The 18598-nt window shown below is 36.4% G+C and overlaps 2 protein-coding genes, 1 long non-coding RNA gene and 2 pseudogenes across 3 annotated transcripts; 1 reads left to right on the top strand and 4 right to left on the bottom strand.

The window, feature by feature from the left end:
* Positions 1-116: 116 nt before the first annotated feature.
* LOC111791623 (polygalacturonase-like) lies at positions 117-3480 on the bottom strand. Its single transcript, XM_023673029.1, has 9 exons — positions 3220-3480; positions 2970-3098; positions 2724-2891; positions 2616-2636; positions 2326-2533; positions 1992-2073; positions 1782-1890; positions 768-887; positions 117-657 (listed from the first exon to the last, which is right to left on the bottom strand). The coding sequence occupies exons 1-9, from the start codon at positions 3478-3480 to the stop codon at positions 436-438; spliced, it is 1320 nt and encodes a 439-aa protein (XP_023528797.1). The 3' UTR covers positions 117-435.
* Positions 3481-10369: 6889 nt separating this feature from the next.
* LOC111791885 (ribonuclease MC-like) lies at positions 10370-11191 on the top strand. The gene is made up of 2 exons (XM_023673388.1): positions 10370-10657; positions 10739-11191. Exons 1-2 carry the CDS (start codon positions 10370-10372, stop codon positions 11111-11113), a joined length of 663 nt encoding a protein of 220 aa, XP_023529156.1. The 3' UTR covers positions 11114-11191.
* Positions 11192-11417: 226 nt separating this feature from the next.
* On the bottom strand, positions 11418-13116 carry LOC111791887 (annotated as a pseudogene).
* A 736-nt stretch (positions 13117-13852) lies between these two features.
* On the bottom strand, positions 13853-17268 carry LOC111791888 (annotated as a pseudogene).
* Positions 14407-16341, bottom strand: LOC111790021. Its single transcript, XR_002814434.1, has 2 exons — positions 16157-16341; positions 14407-14680 (listed from the first exon to the last, which is right to left on the bottom strand). It is a non-coding gene; the product is annotated as an uncharacterized LOC111790021 (long non-coding RNA).
* Positions 17269-18598: the final 1330 nt, after the last annotated feature.

An 18598-nucleotide genomic window follows, 5' to 3' on the forward strand; every position in this document is an offset into this window, starting at 1 on the left:
TGGAAGCAGGTCAAAGGCTTCCTCGTAATCGAGACGAGTCAAGCCTTTAGGGATATTTTTTTGTAGAAATCTTCACGAACAACCGCCCTTTCTGNCTTGGATCACAGAATGAAATTGCTTGGAGGAAGAAATACAACATATGGAAAAAGAAAATGCATTATATATATGTGTATAGAAGTGTAAAATGAGACGACTCGAACATAGTTCAATGGGCGAGGCAATACTGGTATTGCCTTTTCGTAGGTTCGAATACTATGGTACTATAATACTATAAAAGGAAAGATTTAGTGTTAAATGCATATACATAGTTCAACAAAAGGACAGCTACGGAAGCAGGTCAAAGGCTTCCTCGTAATCGAGACGAGTCAAGCCTTTAGGGATATTTTTGTAGAAATCTTCACGAACAACCGCCCTTTTTTACTAAAGTGTTCCAACTTATGAGGAGCACTGTGGATAAACTTTCCATCTATTTTTCAACCTAACATTCTCACAGGAAGCTGTAGCAACATCATCTCCTTGTCTAACTAGATGAACTCCAAGCATGGAAATGTCTTGACAAGGGGAGCTTTTGCTGCAATCAAATCTTATGGCATCATCAGAAGCACTTGTTCCTCTAATGTTCTTGTACACCACATTGCTTACTTTCACTGCTGAATTCTGCATCCATGAGAGCAACAAAAACCTAAATAACTCCTGTGCTTTTGTTTTCTAGGTATCTATATAGTTCAGTTCAAAGCAGATCAAAGATTTCGGCCCCAATTTTTTACCTGTTGTGGGCATGACTTTTCTTCTTTATCACAGTAATTCTGGTCTATAATTATTGGATTGCTCACATTGTTCATGACAACGTTTTGAAACATGATGTTTTTAGCATATCCAGAACCTCCCTGTGCACATATCCCATTCATTATCAAAATTTGAAAGGCAACCAAAATCAAATGAAAATATTCGAAATAGAAAGTTTAGGTGTTATAATACAAGGGATGAAATTTCTCCTTTCAATTATAAAAATTAATTATTAATAAAAAAAATTCCATAAACAAACGGGTAAAACATGGTACTAATGGATAGTGTATTTTTGAACTTTTAAAAAATTTGATGGAGTTTAAGGGTATTTTTGAAACAAGTTCTAACAATTTCCATCTAAAACTGATAAATTTTGAAACTTTTTAAAACGTTTTAAGAATATCATTGAAACTTTTGAAATATAGTTCGTTTTTTCCGTACACCAACTGAATTAACTTTGTTATGTTATTCTTTACTCTATTTAATTGGTTTGAACACATGCTTTTAACTTTGACAAATAGCATTGAACTACACCCACTAAACAAGTAATGGACCCATCAGTGACACCAAACAAACAGCCATTGGTGTTCAAATCACCCTCAGCGTTCAAGTGGAGGTAGGAAAAGCTAGAATTCCTATACTTTTAATGATACATGTGGAGCAAATGGTTATCTCCATAGGACACTACCACCGATTCCTATTGGGTTAGAGCGAAATCCCACCATTTCTTATAAGGATGTGTAAACTTTTCTTTAGTAGACGTGTTTTAAAATCATGAGACAAAACGAACAATATCTGCTAGCAGTGGGTTTGGGCTATTATAAATGGTATCAAAGTCAGACACCGAATAGTGTACTGGGAGGTAGATTGTGAGATCCCACGTCAGTTGGAGAGAGGAACCACGCATTTCTTATAAGGATGTGAAAACCTCTCCCTAGCAAATACGTTTTAAAACCGAAAAGTTGACGGCGATACAAATGGTAGGCTTCACGTACCTGCCAAGTCTTTATTCTCACCCCATTACTGGTTCCTGATATCAGTGCTCTATCTACTCTTATATTTGAAACCTCAGCTTCTGAGTTTCCAGCTCCTAAGCTTCCAATGCTGAAATGCAAACAAAAAACCAAACCAAAAACATTCAAAACATGAGACAAAAACATCATTAAACACTACAAAAAATGCTTCAAATTCAGCTGAATGAATACCTAATTCCATGTCCTGGCCCACAAGTGATATCCATTGCTCTAACATTTCTTGACCCACTTACAATAGAAATGCAGTCATCCCCTTTGAAAAAAAAAAAAAAAAAAAAAAATTCAAATCAACTGTAATGGCCCAGACCCACCGCTAACAGATATTGTTCTTTTTTAGCCTTTCCTTTCGGACTTTCCCTCAAGGCTTTAAAACGCGTCTGCTAGAGAAAGGTTTCCACACTCTTATAAATGGTGTTTCGTTCTCCTCCCCAACCAACGTGGGATATCACATCAACAAAATATAGAATTTGTTTCATTTTCTTTGAATCGACCAACTTTTTTTCACCTGTTCCAATGACACAATTCCTTATTATAACATTTTGAGTTTCCGTGACGTGAATTCCATCCGTGTTGGGACTATTCTCCGGGGCGACGACCCGAAGATTCAAAGCTTGGACATTGGTGCATTTCTGAAATGTCAGATGCATTTGCTGTGCATTTTCTAGTTTCAGGTTAGCCACAACCAAGTTGATGCATTGGTAGAAAGTTACAGCCTGCACAAACGAAAACCAGATGAACATTTTCGATTAAACGACGTCGAAAACGCTTTCGAAGATCATAAGGATAGCGACGAACCGTCGGTGCTCCCCTGCAAGGCTGCAAAAGAATCCAAGAGAAAAACAATCATAAGCTAATGATATTGATAATATGAGACATAGTTGTTTAAAGTAGTGATGGATTTACAAGTTCTTTGTTCACTTTGCAAGAGTTTTGCCACCATTTTTTGCCATTTCCATTGATGATACCATTGCCTTCTACAACAAAGTTGTCGACGCCTTCGAATTTAAGCCAATGTCGTCGATCGTCATCGTAATCCGACATTCTTGGAGAAGCTTTGATCATTCCATCGATCTAACAATGAGAAGAACAAAGAAATGAACACAAAATTTTCCAAAAATATGATATTGAAAATTATGCTTATACTCTCACCTTTAGTGTCAAAGGAGATCTACAAGGACCTGAAAAAGTTATTGGCTTAAGATAATATGTCCTGCCTTTAGGCACCAAAATCATTGCCTTACTAGAAGAACAAGCCTCCTTCCAAGCTAGCTCAAATGCCTAAAACATGCATTCATGAACACTGAGTAACCAAACGAAACAAAAACTAAGGCGTAACGGCCTGAAAAGGACAATATCTGTTAGCGATGAGCTTAAGCTTGGGCTGTTCAATGGGGTGTACCTTACTGTCATCTTGTCCATTTCCCTTAGCTCCAAAATCAACCACATTCACGATCTTTGGCGAACCCGAAAGCGAGCTTACTCGATCCTGCCTCGTCATCGAGCCGTAAAAACCCGTGTTCCATCTGGGTTTTGGATAATGACCATAAATTTGATCATGATATTGAGAAACAGGAAGTGGGTACACATGGAAACTGCCAAAACAGAGAGAAAACAGGGGAAATGACATGAAAAAGATGAGGAAATGGGTTGGTTGATGCATTTTCTTAATGTTTTTTCTTCACTTTCTACACAAAAAGTGTGAAAAAGAAGAACACTTATGCAATATTGGGATCCGTTTTGAAGTTAAACTCCAAATTTAAGTATATATAGAGAGCTGAAAACCAAACTTTATTGACTTGGAAAAGGCATTTTGATTAGAAAATGCTTGTTATGGGTGGATTGAATAGCACTATGAACAGAGAAATGGAAGGAAGAACAACAAATCCGGCAGTCAAAAACTCTTGATTTTCATATTGAAACACAAACTGAAGCATATTGCTGCTTCACCAAACTCTTCTTCCCACCATTTTCGGTCCACGATGGCTTTAGTTTTTGTGTTCAAATCAAAGCCGCTGGTTTCAAAATCAAAGGCTGTGATTCAAAACTGTGTTTATGAGTTCTTTGCTATGAACAGTTTGTTTTTGTTCATCATTTGTTCATCATTTGTTCATCTGGGTTCTTAGAAATAGCTGAAATTGTTCCAAATGTTCATAAAATTTGGATATTTCTGCTTAAAAATTTTGAACCCTTTTTGTTTTTTTGTGTTTTTTTAAAGTGAAAAGGGTTTGAAAAAGATGTATTTTGTTCTACATGAAAAGATTAGTGTTGGTTTGAATGAGATTTGGAAAGTTAATCAATTAAATAATCTCTATTTATTTTCTATATAATCATCATTATTTATTTTCATAATACTTCTTTATTACTGCGGTTCGAGACAGAGATTTCTCGTAATGTTGTGGCGATCCGATTCTCTGCATGAAATTTTTTTTATCAACGGAGTTTCTAAAAATTCAAATTTCATTATTTGTCCAATACGGAGATAGAAATTAAAAATAATAAAATAAAGAAAAAATACAACTGGGCTCCTTCGAAAGTTTGGATTGTGTCGTTAAGCTCGAACCCTCTTGATTGAATTGATGGTTAGATTTGAATTTACCGACTATACATACATTTTTATTTAATTATTTATTCTCCAACCACTCTTCAAAATAATTTTTAACGAGAATAAGATTTGAAAATAAATAAATAAATGTTTTTTTAATTAACATTTTATTTTTATTAAAAACAAAAATTTGAATAAATAATTCAAATAACTGGAGCCAACGGAACCCAGAAATTTTATGGTTGGGTTGGGTTCATCGTTCGTTGAAAATATTTACAATTCGAACAATTAAATTCGATCTTAAAAAACGTCTAATCCAACTTGACCTACGAACACGTTCGAGAGAACCAGGGTAGAAGGATGAGATTGGGAAGATTATATTGCACTTAGGTTTGAATTGGTGAAAAGTTGAGGACTTTTCCATTAACCATCAAAACTATCAACCAAACCTTTCTTCATTTTTGAGACAAATCTTAATCATCAAATTTTATTTGGTCAACATTAATTGTTTTAATACTCTAAATATCTTTTACCATCTATTGTCANCATCTACACTTTTTAGGTACATTTTTTTTTAATTTTTTATATTTATATATTTACGATGTTGTCATGCATACATCGTAACAGATTGCAAATGTAAGCAATTTCATATTATCGACTCGTGATTAGTTGAAAGAATAAAACTACTGTTAATGCTTATGATGATACCATCTTATAAGGATTTGTTCTAAATAATACAAATCACAGGGGTGTTACAAGATTTAATGACTCGAAAAAATTCGATCAACCCAATTCAAATCGAGCTGAATTGAGTTTAAATAAATGAAAATTTTATAGATTGAGTTAGTTTACGTGTTGTATTGAAACTAGATTAAGTTGAATTTAAAATTTACTGTTAATTTTAAAATATAAATTCTTCTCCCGAATAAAAAGTTATATTGAGTTGGGTTGGAGAGAATTTATAACTCGAATAATTGAGTAAGAGCGATGAAGGCTTTGTTTTTGGTTTAGTTTCCATTTGATTGAAAAGACTTAACATTCTCATCCACTTCTTGCGGAGCAAATTTGGAGCATTTTCAATCTCAAATATTGACTTTATGAAACTTCCTTTCTAAATATATAAATCAATTTTGTTTAATGAAGCTTATGATATGCAATCGATAATAATAGATAGGTCTTTCTATTTTTTAAAAAATTATTGTTAATATAAATGATATTATGTGTTGAATGAAAGTCCCACATCGGCTAATTTAGGGAATAATCATTGGTTTATAATCAAGGAATACTATTTCCATTGGTGTGAGGCCATTTGGGAAGCCTAAAGCAAAGCGGTGAGAACTTCCACTCAAAGTGAACAAAGAGAATGTTAGAAGATATTAAAAATAGAAAATTTTACGCTATTGTCCTTTAAAGCCTAGCAACCTCGGTGGCACATCGCCGGTGTCTGGCTCTAATACTATTTGTAACGGTTCAGGCCCACCACTACCAGATATTATTCTTTTTGTTTTTAAAACACAGAAAGTTTCCACACCCTTATAAAGGGTGGCTCTAATACTATTTGTAACGGTTCAGGCCCACCACTACCAGATATTATTCTTTTTGTTTTTAAAACACAAAAGTTTTCCACACCCTTATAAAGGGTGGCTCTAATACTATTTGTAACGGTTCAGGCCCACCACTACCAGATATTATTCTTTTTGTTTTTAAAACACAAAAGTTTTCCACACCCTTATAAAGGGTGGCTCTAATACTATTTGTAACGGTTCAGGCCCACCACTACCAGATATTATTCTTTTTGTTTTTAAAACACAAAAGTTTCCACTAAAGGGTGATTCGTTCTCTTCCCCAAAACACGTCTACTAGGGAGAAGTTTCCACACGTTTATAAAGGGTGATTCGTTCTCCTCCCCAACCAAAAATCACGCCTACTAGGGAGAAGTTTCCACACCCTTATAAAGGGTGATTCGTTCTCCTCCCCAACCAAAAATCACGCCTACTAGGGAGAAGTTTCCACACGTTTATAAAGGGTGATTCGTTCTCCTCCCCAACCAAAAATCACGCCTACTAGGGAGAAGTTTCCACACCCTTATAAAGGGTGATTCGTTCTCCTCCCCAACCAAAAATCACGCCTACTAGGGAGAAGTTTCCACACCCTTATAAAGGGTGATTCGTTCTCCTCCCCAACCAAAAATCACGCCTACTAGGGAGAAGTTTCCACACCCTTATAAAGGGTGATTCGTTCTCCTCCCCAACCAAAAATCACGCCTACTAGGGAGAAGTTTCCACACCCTTATAAAGGGTGATTCGTTCTCCTCCCCAACCAAAAATCACGCCTACTAGGGAGAAGTTTCCACACCCTTATAAAGGGTGATTCGTTCTCCTCCCCAACCAAAAATCACGCCTACTAGGGAGAAGTTTCCACACCCTTATAAAGGGTGCTTCGTTCTCCTCCCCAACCAAACCAGTCTACAGCCAAACTCACTTGCGGCCCAGCCCGCAAACCAAAGCCCAATAAGCCAGCCTACAAACGCGACTCGAATTGCAACCCGCGCCCCGACCTGACGTCACTACACGACGTGGCTCGCCTTGTTGCTACCACGTGTCACCCAGCTGCATAAGCAACCTTTCGGCTCAGCGGCTTCGCTGTCGACTTCTCGGCTGATTTTGGCTCGACTTTTCAATTTTAGCCCAGTTTCTAACACTTCGACCCTCCAGGACCCGTTTTCGACCCCGATTAAGGTAATTTATGTCATTTTAGAGTCGTATTTCACATTTATTAATTGATTATTCATTTAATTGTGAAATACTAAAGGAAGGTGACGAACGGTGTGATAGGAAATGAACTCCAAAAACTTTTGGAGCAGCTCTCTACAAACGGGAGCCTACGTTAATTAAATTAGAGAGGACTTCGGTCAATGTGAAGGCCAACCAAGTAAGTGGCCTTACCATAGGACAAACTAGAAATTGTATGTGCTACACTTAAGTTTAAGATGTATGAGATGTATTGCATGGTGTCATACCATAGTTGTATGATGATGTATGAGCTATGATGATGCATAAGTATGATGTTTGAGCTGTGATGCATGATAATGTACATAATTTATATATTTCGATGTATAACGTACATGATATGTTTGACGTACTTAATGACATTATGATGAGTATGATGATTGCATGACTTTTATCTTAATAGGTTGATGTTTTTCATATTAAGCATGTTATATGATGATGAGTACCATATTGCATCATGTCGATAGATCGACCTAGGACACAACCCTAAGAGCATAAAAATGATATTAATATAAATATCCAACAAGTATGTATTACTTAATATAACGAAGAGATAAGACTAAAGGGTTGTGTCAGACGAGATGTTAAGATGGGAATTAGAGGGATCTCATGTATGTTATATGTACATAATCATAGGGATACTTCCCCTAAAGATGACGAGTGCGGTTGCGCACAGTATGATGAGCACGATGATCATGGGGGAGCATGACACTAGGGGTTCTGTTGACCTCCAGACGTTACTACAGACAACTAGCTTGACAGAGAGGGTCCAGAGGGTGTGCAAGCCGCCTAGGGATCCACAATCGTACGTGTGGGTCGTGTGTAGAGAAGTACTACACATCCATAGTAGTTCGAGACTGAAGGTCACCCCTAATACGAGATGAAATAGAGATAGGTCCTTAGAGCATGATTACATGTGATTGCATTATGTATGGCCCCTATAGTGGGGTCACTTACTGAGTATCTCATCTATGGATGACTGCGATATCTTGAGTAGAGACTGTGACACGTGCATAGGATAGATGCATATTTAAACTCCTAGTCTTAAGTTGGAATAGGTTATCTTGCATTTCATCATTTTAAATTATTTTACTTTGTAATTTTTTTTTTAATTCGAGTATTTCGTTTGAAACACATAAAACGGACAGTTTTCCAAAGTTAGAAGATGTTTAAATGTTTTCAACATTTATAGTAAAATCGAGGTTTCATTTTAAGAGTTAGATTCCGCATTTTAGCAAAACATGAGAGTTAGTAGCAACTCTCGGTAAGTAGAAATTTAAAGTTGTTACACACTAAGCTACCCGACCATTCAGATATTTGAAGAAATATGGAACCATATCCAAGATCCTATCTTTGGTCGAGTCTTTTTAAATCTCACTACTATTTGTATTTTGTTTGATATTGTTACCGTGCATGACTTTATCTGAATATTGTTGGATGATTTTGTTACATTTCTCGTGGATTTGCCTTTCACGTGGGAAGGTTCGTTTAGTTGTCTACTGAGCATTTTTTTTTATTCGGGTTTTTTTTGTAAATAAAAAATTAAATAAAATTCCAAAATAAATAGATGGATAGAGATAATGTTAGGTATATTGCAAATAGGGGAAAAAAAACCTAATTACATAGATGCCCTTTAAATTATACATATTTTTTATTTTTGGCCCACACTCGACTTTTTTTTACACAAATGTCCACGGGTTCTAACATCTTTGTCAAAAGGTAAAGCTCAATTACGCTTATGCCCCTAACTATAATCCATCAGTAAATAAAAATAGAAAAGAAAAGAAAATAGAGGAAANTAACTCATAACTCCATTCTTTTCACAAGTAACGTCTTGTAAGACATGCATACATAACACTTGTCTTATCTTCCGTTCTTAATATAACATGGCTTTTAAATGTCTCATAGGGAATGTACAACATACTTTACGGAAATCACGATATGTGCTGGGGCCACAGCCACATGGCATGTACCATTCATACAGTAGTCAGGTCATCCAATGAATAGTCACTTCTTTGTATGGCCTGACTAGGAGTCACTAACTATCCTTAAAACTAGCTTCGATCGGCTCCTCTAAATCCAATTCGACCTATGTGGGCTCACAATTCAACCACATAGGTCGAATTACCACATAGGTCGAATTCAACCTCATATTAAATTGAAAATTTCCAAATTAAAATAAGAGATTTGGATTAGAATGTAGATCTAATCCTATCATTTAATTATATTTAGAGGAAGAATATCAAAATATCTCCCAAATATTTTGGAGCAACGTTGTTTAGCGTCACATTCGACATGTCTGGTATCAATTCATTTAGTTCAATGGTAATGACTCATACTCAAGATTAGGATAGGATTTAGAATTAAAATTCAACACTCGATAACCATGACATTTTCCTGCGATATGGTCAAGTTATTTACTCCTTGCTTCTAACAGGAACACTATCTCTATGAACCAACACGAGTCCTTTTAAAAAACATTGTTCCGACTCACATGCATCCTAGAAAATATTTCAGGAGGAAACCCAACTTAGAATTGATCCAAATAAAGCACGCTTAACTACGGAATTCGTGTGATCGAGCCACAAAAAAGAAAAGTGCACCTCATTAGTATAAGGAGTGACTGTCAATTTTTTAAGTCTTTTCTAGTCATCCTACGTTCGGGATCACTCTCATTTAAATCTGCTATCAGTTTATTCATGTATCCCTTATTTACTCGAGTGTCACATCAATTCTCTTACGTTCAAATATTTTGGAGCAATATTGTTTAGCCGCCACATTTGACACGTCTTCTATCAATTCATTTAGTTCAATTCAGTTACATTCAAATATTAAGGGATAATGTCCACAAATTTGAATTAAACTATTTGTTTAATCTTAGATACGTAATGTCCACACTATTTCGTTACCTATAGCTGTCAGTTCACGGTTCAGATATTGTCTGTTTTGACCCATTACGTATCTTCGTTAGTCTCACGACGGCGATACGTAACGGATCAAAGCGAACAATATCTACTAATGGTGGGATTGAGTTGTTACCGTATATAATTAACATGTATTTAAATTTTCATGACATTGAAATAGGTCTCGTTTTAGGAGATCTTTTAAATTGTTATACTAAAAACTTCGAAAAAGAATTCAAATGGTTATACTCAAAAAACTGGAAAAAGTATGATGATGAATAATGATTAAAACGAGATAACTCATGTATGCTAGCAATGGGGATGTCGTGTAGACGCCACTTTCATACGTTTTCAACTGTAAGCTCCCATACGACTTTCAGCAATGGCAACTCCGAACACACAAATCTTCCTCCTATTTGCCTTTGCAATTTTGATCCCTATAACTTCTGGTTTGTTCAACAATGGCCACCCAATGTTTGTGCTTTACAATCAGGACGATGCGTAGGACGAGGGACAAAATCCTTCACCATCCATGGTTTGTGGCCTCAGAAGAGAGGAAACTCTGTAACTAATTGCCCCGGCACCTCCTTTGATTTTAATCAGGTAAAACTAAAACATGCATTTATTCGAGTTCAATTTATTAGAGGTGCAAATTATAACAAGTTCATTGTGTTTGGGTTTTAGATTGCGCATTTAGAAAACGATCTTAATGTAGTTTGGCCAAATCTGATAACTGGAAACCACAAATGGTTTTGGGGTCATGAGTGGAACACACATGGGATTTGCTCGGAAAGTAGGTTCGATGAGGCAGCCTACTTCCAAACATCCATAAATTTGAGGCACAATATCGACCTCCTTAGCGCTCTAAGAGTTCAAGGAGTAGTTCCAAACGGGGCCTCCAAGTCGAAGCAAAGAGTGGAAAATGCCATCGTAAAGCATTTCAAGAATAATCCCGTTCTTCGATGTAAAACAGCATCGACCGGCCAAGTCCTATTGACGGAGATTGTTATGTGCATCGATGACGATGGTGTCACCCTTATCAACTGCAATCTTTCATAATCCAATTGCGCTAACAGCTTCATTTTCTGAGCTCTTCAATTCTCATGCAATGCAATAATGTTAGTTCGATACAAATAACATGATGTATTGCTTATCTATAATCGAAATAAGTTGGTGCTATTGTTCACTATTTCTCATTAGCTTTGAGACTACTCGAACTTCAACAACATAGCACAATAATGCATGTGAGACTATACGTCTTTACCATCCGTCAATAAGAAAGAAAAGTTCACATTCAATGAAGGAGATGATTCTGCGTAAAAGATAAAACATGGATTCAAAAGTAGATGATTTGGTGTAAGAGCTAAAGCTTAGATTCAAATTTCATATTTAAGGTTATTTACTCTTTCACCGACATCAAACTCTTAACAAAAAGAGTAGCTTGGAACCTCGCTAGGTGTCCTTTAATAGGAAGCTCTTTCAACTGTTGGGTTCGAGCATTGTACAAAAATCACTTGCCCTTTATTGGCTTGGACTTACAAACACCAATGACTTCTCGATTCCAGAAATAGACCCAATTGTCAGCCGATTTGACCATGAAACCCCACCAGATTCAACCTTCTCCATCCCCAGATGTCGAACTCTCTTTCATCCCCTCTCGATGGGTAATGAAATAGAACAATCGATCCATTCAAAACCCTCATACGTCTATACCTCTCGCAGTTCTCTTTGAAACTCTCTATCATCAGAATTCGTCTGAAAACCTCCTCGACCATGTCAAATGATTGTATAATTTCGGCTCCTTCTTCTNCGAAATAAGTTGGTGCTATTGTTCACTATTTCTCATTAGCTTTAAGACTACTTGAACTTCAACAACATAGCACAATAATGCATGTGAGACTATCCGTCTTTACAATCAGTCAATAAGAAAGAAAAGTTCACATTCAATGAAGGAGATGATTCTGCGTAAAAGATAAAACATGGATTCAAAAGTAGATGATTTGGTGTAAGAGCTAAAGCTTAGATTCAAATTTCATATTTAAGGTTATTTACTCTTTCACCGACGTCAAACTCTTAACAAAAAGAGTAGCTTGGAACCTCGCTAGGTGTCCTTTAATAGGAAGCTCTTTCAACTGTTGGGTTCGAGCATTGTACAAAATCACCTGCCCTTCATTGGTTTGAACTTACAAACACCAATGACTTCTCGATTCCAGAAATAACCCAATTGTCGGCCGCTTTGACCATGAAACCCCACCAGATTCAACCTTCTCCATCCCCAGATGTCGAACTCTCTTTCATCCCCTCTCGATGGGTAATGAAATAGAACAATCGATCCATTCAAAACCCTCATACGTCTATACCTCTCGCAGTTCTCTTTGAAACTCTCTATCATCAGAATTCGTCTGAAAACCTCCTCGACCATGTCAAATGATTGTATAATTTCGGCTCCTTCTTCTGTATCTGCCCACCAATAATATGTTTCTTGGTGATACATCTCAAAGGAAGGCTCCCATAATATATGACCACAAATAGGGGTCTCAATTTCTCTCAATCTATCTTTGCTCAAATCATAAATTCTTAGTCGGTAAAAACAATTACGTCCTTCCACAAAATTCACAACTCTAACTACTTTGAAATCCCTAGATTTCAAATCGTACTCGAATCCAACGGTGTTTGTGGACGAACGGTGCCCGTCGAGCTCATCCGAGAGTTCAATGAGGAGGAGAATCGACGACGATAGTTTTCGAAACTCTCTAGTCGCTCGGTTACAAACTAAAATGTCCCTACGAAGAACAGTGAGGCGAAGTAAACCATGCTAGAGGTCACCAGGGGAAAGAAAGGAGTTATCCATCAGAGGAAGGCAGGCAGTGGAAGATCGGGATTCAGGGAAGGAATAAACAATTTGATCTTCGTCCAACAACGAAATATCTTTCGAAATATAGAAAATCATCATCAAATGACAAATCGACATTGTAAACCGGCACAGATCCACAGGCCAAGACTAGAGCACTCACGACTTCATGATTTACACGTGTCCAATTGCTGTCCCTTGGACACGGCATGGTCTTCTTGTTCATAACTAACTCTTTCTTCAATAATTTTATTATTAATTTAATTTGTACATTTCCTAGAAAGATAAATACTTTTATATTTCTAACGGTGTTCGATGTCACGGTCCTATTTTTCATCATGATTTTGATATGATCATAATAAATTTTAAAAGAAACTCAAACCCTATTATAATTTTTCGTTCAACTAGCTTCGTTGGACTTTAAGCGAGGTTCTTCTTCGTCGATCGCCGACTGAATACAACTCATATAGAAACTAAGTTTGTTCGACCATACACATCTTATGTACGTGTATGTTCACTCGATTGTATCTCTAGCTAACTTGGTTCTACTCTAAACCAAGTCCTAACACTCGAACTTGCCTCTGCTTTAAGCCAAGGTCATTTAAATGCAGTGTCGTATGCCATCTCATTATTTTGATTCTCAACGACATGCTTCTCGCTTCGTGATGTCATCCCAAATCCCTAGTTGTTACAAACTTTTGCAGAAGTTCAAGGGTTTTATTTTAGGCTATATAAAGTCATATATGTTGTGTTTGTGAAATGGACTTATGTGTAAAGTACACTAGAAAATTGTAGTGTGCTTTTGTTACCCTAAAACCAAATTTCTTCGTAATTCTACATGGATTAGGTTACATGTTTGAAATCATTCAGATTAGGTTAACTGTTGGGCTCGAGTATTGTACAAAATCACTTGGGCTCGAGTATTGTACAAAATCACTTACCCTTCATTAGCATCCATATTCTGTCACAAGGAGTTCATCAGAACTCACAAACACCCGTGGATTCTCAATTCCATAAAGAGGCCCAATTGTCAGCAGTTTTGACCATAAAATCCCACCAGATTCATCCTTCTCCATCTCCCAAATGTCGAACTCTCTTTCATCCCATCTCGATGGATAATGAAATAGAACAATCGATCCATTCAAAATTACCATATTTCTTAGGCTCGATTGAAACCATAAAAGAAGGTTTTTTTAAACAAAATTTCAACAAAAGCTTATTGAAGGATAAAAGTTGGGACACAATCTTATATATTAAAAAAGGAAGTTTCATAAAGTCAATAATTGAGATTGAAAAAGAAGTGGATGTTTGAAATGCTCCAAATTTGGTCCGCAAGAGGTGGATCAGAATGTTAGGCTTTTCAATCAAATGGAAACGAAACAAAAAAACAAAGCCTTGATGGACTCTTACTCTTAGGTCCAATTCCAATAAATTATTCAACGACCATGTGAAATTGGTCTATTTTAGTCCCTAAAACTAAGTTTATAAACTTTTAAATGTGTTTATTTAAATGTGTTCATAACTGTATGAACTTTCCTTTTTAAAGTTATAAGCTAAATAAATATAATACTAAAAAAAAAAAAGGATCTATTAGACAAATTCAAACATAACCCAACTGACGCCGGCCTGAGCCACTTCTGACCCCTTTGGCTCCACTCTAGACGGTCTTATCAGCCGCAAGGTCCTTGCGCTCTGCTTTCCTCCGCTTAGACACCTCAATTTGATGCCTCGGGACCCTTTTCAACATTTTGGACAGTCCGGAGCCGATTTTTACGCTTTTATGAAGTATTGAGGTCAATTTAAGTTACTTGTGAGTTATAAGTATATTTAATTATACTCACGGATGATCTGAATAGTACATTATACATTAACTCAATGTCATAGGTTAGCATTGGTTGAACTAGACTTAGAGGAGTAGGTTCAAGCTAGTTCGAAAGATAGTTAGCGATAGGTTAGCATAGGTTGAACTAGACTTAGAGGAGCAGTTTGAACTAGACTTAGAGGAGATTCAAGCTAGTTCGAAAGATAGTTAGCGACTGTGACCCCTACATATATTTGAAGTTATGTTTATACTATGATATAATACACATGTGATATTAGTTATGATATGTTATGAAGTATGCCAGGATGTTGTGTGATGCATGCATGAAACTCCCATATGCATGTGATATGTTTACTCATTCCCTACTAGACCATCGATTCGTAGAATTCCCCACGCTACTAATCGCTTCAGATCTATCAAATCTCCATTAACAACAACAAACAGATCGCCGAAATGGTAACTTATTCAGAAACGATTCACACAGAAAACAAATTTTCAGAACCGATATCACACAGAAATCAAATTTTCAGATACGATTTCACACAGAAAACAAATTCTCAGAAATGATTTCACACAGAAATCAAATTTTCAGAAACGATTTCACACAGAAAACAAATTTTCAGAAACGATTCGACACAGAAAACAAATTTTCAGAAATGATTTCACACAGAAAACAAATTTTCAGAAACGATTTCACACAGAAAACAAATTTTCAGAAACGATTCGACACAGAAAANTTGAACTAGACTTAGAAGAGTAGGTTGAACTAGACTTAGAGGAAGCTAGTTCGAAAGATAGTTAGCGACTGTGACCCCTACATATATTTGAAGTTATGTTTATACTATGATATAATACACATGTGATATTAGTTATGATATGTTATGAAGTATGCCAGGATGTTGTGTGATGCATGCATGAAACTCCCATATGCATGTGATATGTTTACTCATTCCCTACTAGACCATCGATTCGTAGAATTCCCCACGCTACTAATCGCTTCAGATCTATCAAATCTCCATTAACAACAACAAACAGATCGCCGAAATGGTAACTTATTCAGAAACGATTCACACAGAAAACAAATTTTCAGAACCGATATCACACAGAAATCAAATTTTCAGATACGATTTCACACAGAAAACAAATTCTCAGAAATGATTTCACACAGAAAACAAATTTTCAGAAACGATTTCACACAGAAAACAAATTTTCAGAAACGATTTCACGCAGAAATCAAATTTTCAGAAACGATTTGACACAGAAAACAAGTTTTCAGAAACGTTTCGACACAGAAAACAAATTTTCAGAAACGATTTCACACAGAAATCAAATTTTCAGAAATGATTTCACACAGAAAACAAATTTTCAGAAACGATTTGAAGAGATGAATCGGAGAGGAAATGAGTCCCTCAGAATGCCTAGCATCTACCTGGAATTGGCATGGAACAGCTGGTTCCTCAACCTCAGCGATAAGCCATCGGGAGCGCCAGCAATGGACGAAACCCTCCATGTTCCATTTTGTTCAGATTACTAAACGTTTCCTCATCGGGACTCAATCGGAGATGAGATGCCTCTGCGTGTAGCCGTAGCGGCGGGGAGAGGAGAAACAAGTAACTGTTAGCTTGGAACTAAAACTTCATTCCGAGCCTATTTTAGGGCTCCGTTCGTGGAGGAAGAATGGGCCTGTCACCTCTCTTAGTGGGCTTTCGGCCCATTATGAAACTAGTTCGGCCCATCAGAAACTCCACAAAAAGATCATGGATGTTTAATATATTTAGGTATTATTGCATTTTATTTAACAAAGAAATAAAATGGAACCACATTAAAAAGTCAAATCCGAATCTCTGACATACTGACGATCAAAAGAAAAAAGAAAAAAGAACGGCAATGTAATGAAATAGAACAATCGATCCATTCAAAACCCTCATACCTCTATACCTCTCGCAGTTCTCTTTGAAACTCTCCATCATCAGAATTCGCCTGAAAACCTCCTCGCCCATGTCAAATGATTGTATAATTTCGACCCCTTCTTCCGTATCTGCCCACCAATAATATGTTTCTTGGTGATACATCTCAAAGGAAGGCTCCCATAATACATGACCACCAATAGGGGTCTCAATTTCTCTCCATCTATCTTTGCTCAAATCATAAATTCTTACTCGGTAAAAACAGTCACGTCCTTCCACAAAATTCACAACCCTAAACTATTTTGAAATCCCTAGATTTCAAATCGTACACGAATCTAACGGTGTTCGTGGACGAACGGTGCCCGTCGAGCTCATCCGAGAGTTCAATGAGGAGGAGAATCGACGACGATAGTTTTCGAAACTCTCTAGTCGCTCGGTTACATAGTAAAATGTCCCTACGAAGAACCGTGAGGCAAAGTAAACCATGCTAGTGGTCACCGATTTCGAAATATAGAAAATCATCATCAAATGACAAATCGACATTGTAAACCGGCACAGATCCATAGGCCAAGACTAGAGCACTCAGGACTTCATGATTTACACGTGTCCAATTGCTGTCCCTTGGACACGGCATGGTCTTCTTGTTCCATAACTAACTCTTTCTTCAATAATTTTATTATTAATTTAATTTATACATTTCCTAGAAAGATAAATACTTTTATATTTCTACGTTGTTCGATGTCACGGTCCTATTTTTCATCATGATTTTGATATGATCTTAATAAATTTTAAAAGAAACTCAAACCCTATTATAATTTTTCGCTCGACTTTGCAGCTTTGTTGGACTTTAAGCGAGGTTCTCCTTCGTCGATCGCCGACTGAATACAACTCATATAGAAACTAAGTTTGTTCGACCATACACATCTTATGTACGTGTATGTTCACTCGATTGTATCTCTAGCTAACTTGGTTCTACTCTAAACCAAGTCCTAACACTCGAACTTGCCTCTGCTTTAAGCCAAGGTCATTTAAATGCAGTGTCGTATGCCATCTCATTATTTTGATTCTCAACGACATGCTTCTCGCTTCGTGATGTCATCCCAAATCCCAAGTTGTTACCGACCTTTGCAGAAGTTCAAGGGTTTTATTTTAGGCTATATTAAAGTCATATATGTTGTGTTTGTGATGGACTGAAAGCTATATATGTCGTCTGTGTAAAGTAGACTAGAAAATTGTAGTGTGCTTTTGTTACCCTAAAACCAAATTTTTTCGTAATTCTACATGGATTATGTTACATGTTTGAAATCATTCAGATTAGGTTAACTGTTGGGCTCGAGTATTGTACAAAATCACGTACCCTTCATTAGCATCCATTAGGGGTTCTGCCATAAGGAGTTCATCTCCCAAATGTCGAACTCTCTTTCATCCCATCTCAATGGATAATGAAATAGAACAATCGATCCATTCAAAATTACCATATTTCTATAGTAAACATCATCGTCCTCATCGTCCTCAAAACTCCTTGACACTGGAATTCGCTTGAAAACCTCCTCGTTCATTTGCCCTCCAACAACATATTCTAAAAGAAGTCTGTCTCGATTAAATAGTTCAACTCTCTTGATTAATTCCTCCATCTATCTATGGACAGAGTAGTTGTCATGACATATTTTAAAAAGTAAAATATAATAAATATATATATATATATATATATATATATATATATATATATATATATATATATATNAGGCTTGATTGAAACCATAAAAGAAGGTTTTTTTAAACAAAATTTCAACAAAAGCTTATTAAAGGATAAAAGTTGGGACACAATCTTATATATTAAAAAAGGAAGTTTCATAAAGTCAATAATTGAGATTGAAAAAGAAGTGGATGTTTGAAATGCTCCAAATTTGGTCCGCAAGAGGTGGATCAGAATGTTAGGCTTTTCAATCAAATGGAAACGAAAC

Source organism: Cucurbita pepo, chromosome LG03, assembly GCF_002806865.2.
Source record: "Cucurbita pepo subsp. pepo cultivar mu-cu-16 chromosome LG03, ASM280686v2, whole genome shotgun sequence".
Lineage (NCBI taxonomy): Eukaryota > Viridiplantae > Streptophyta > Magnoliopsida > Cucurbitales > Cucurbitaceae > Cucurbita > Cucurbita pepo.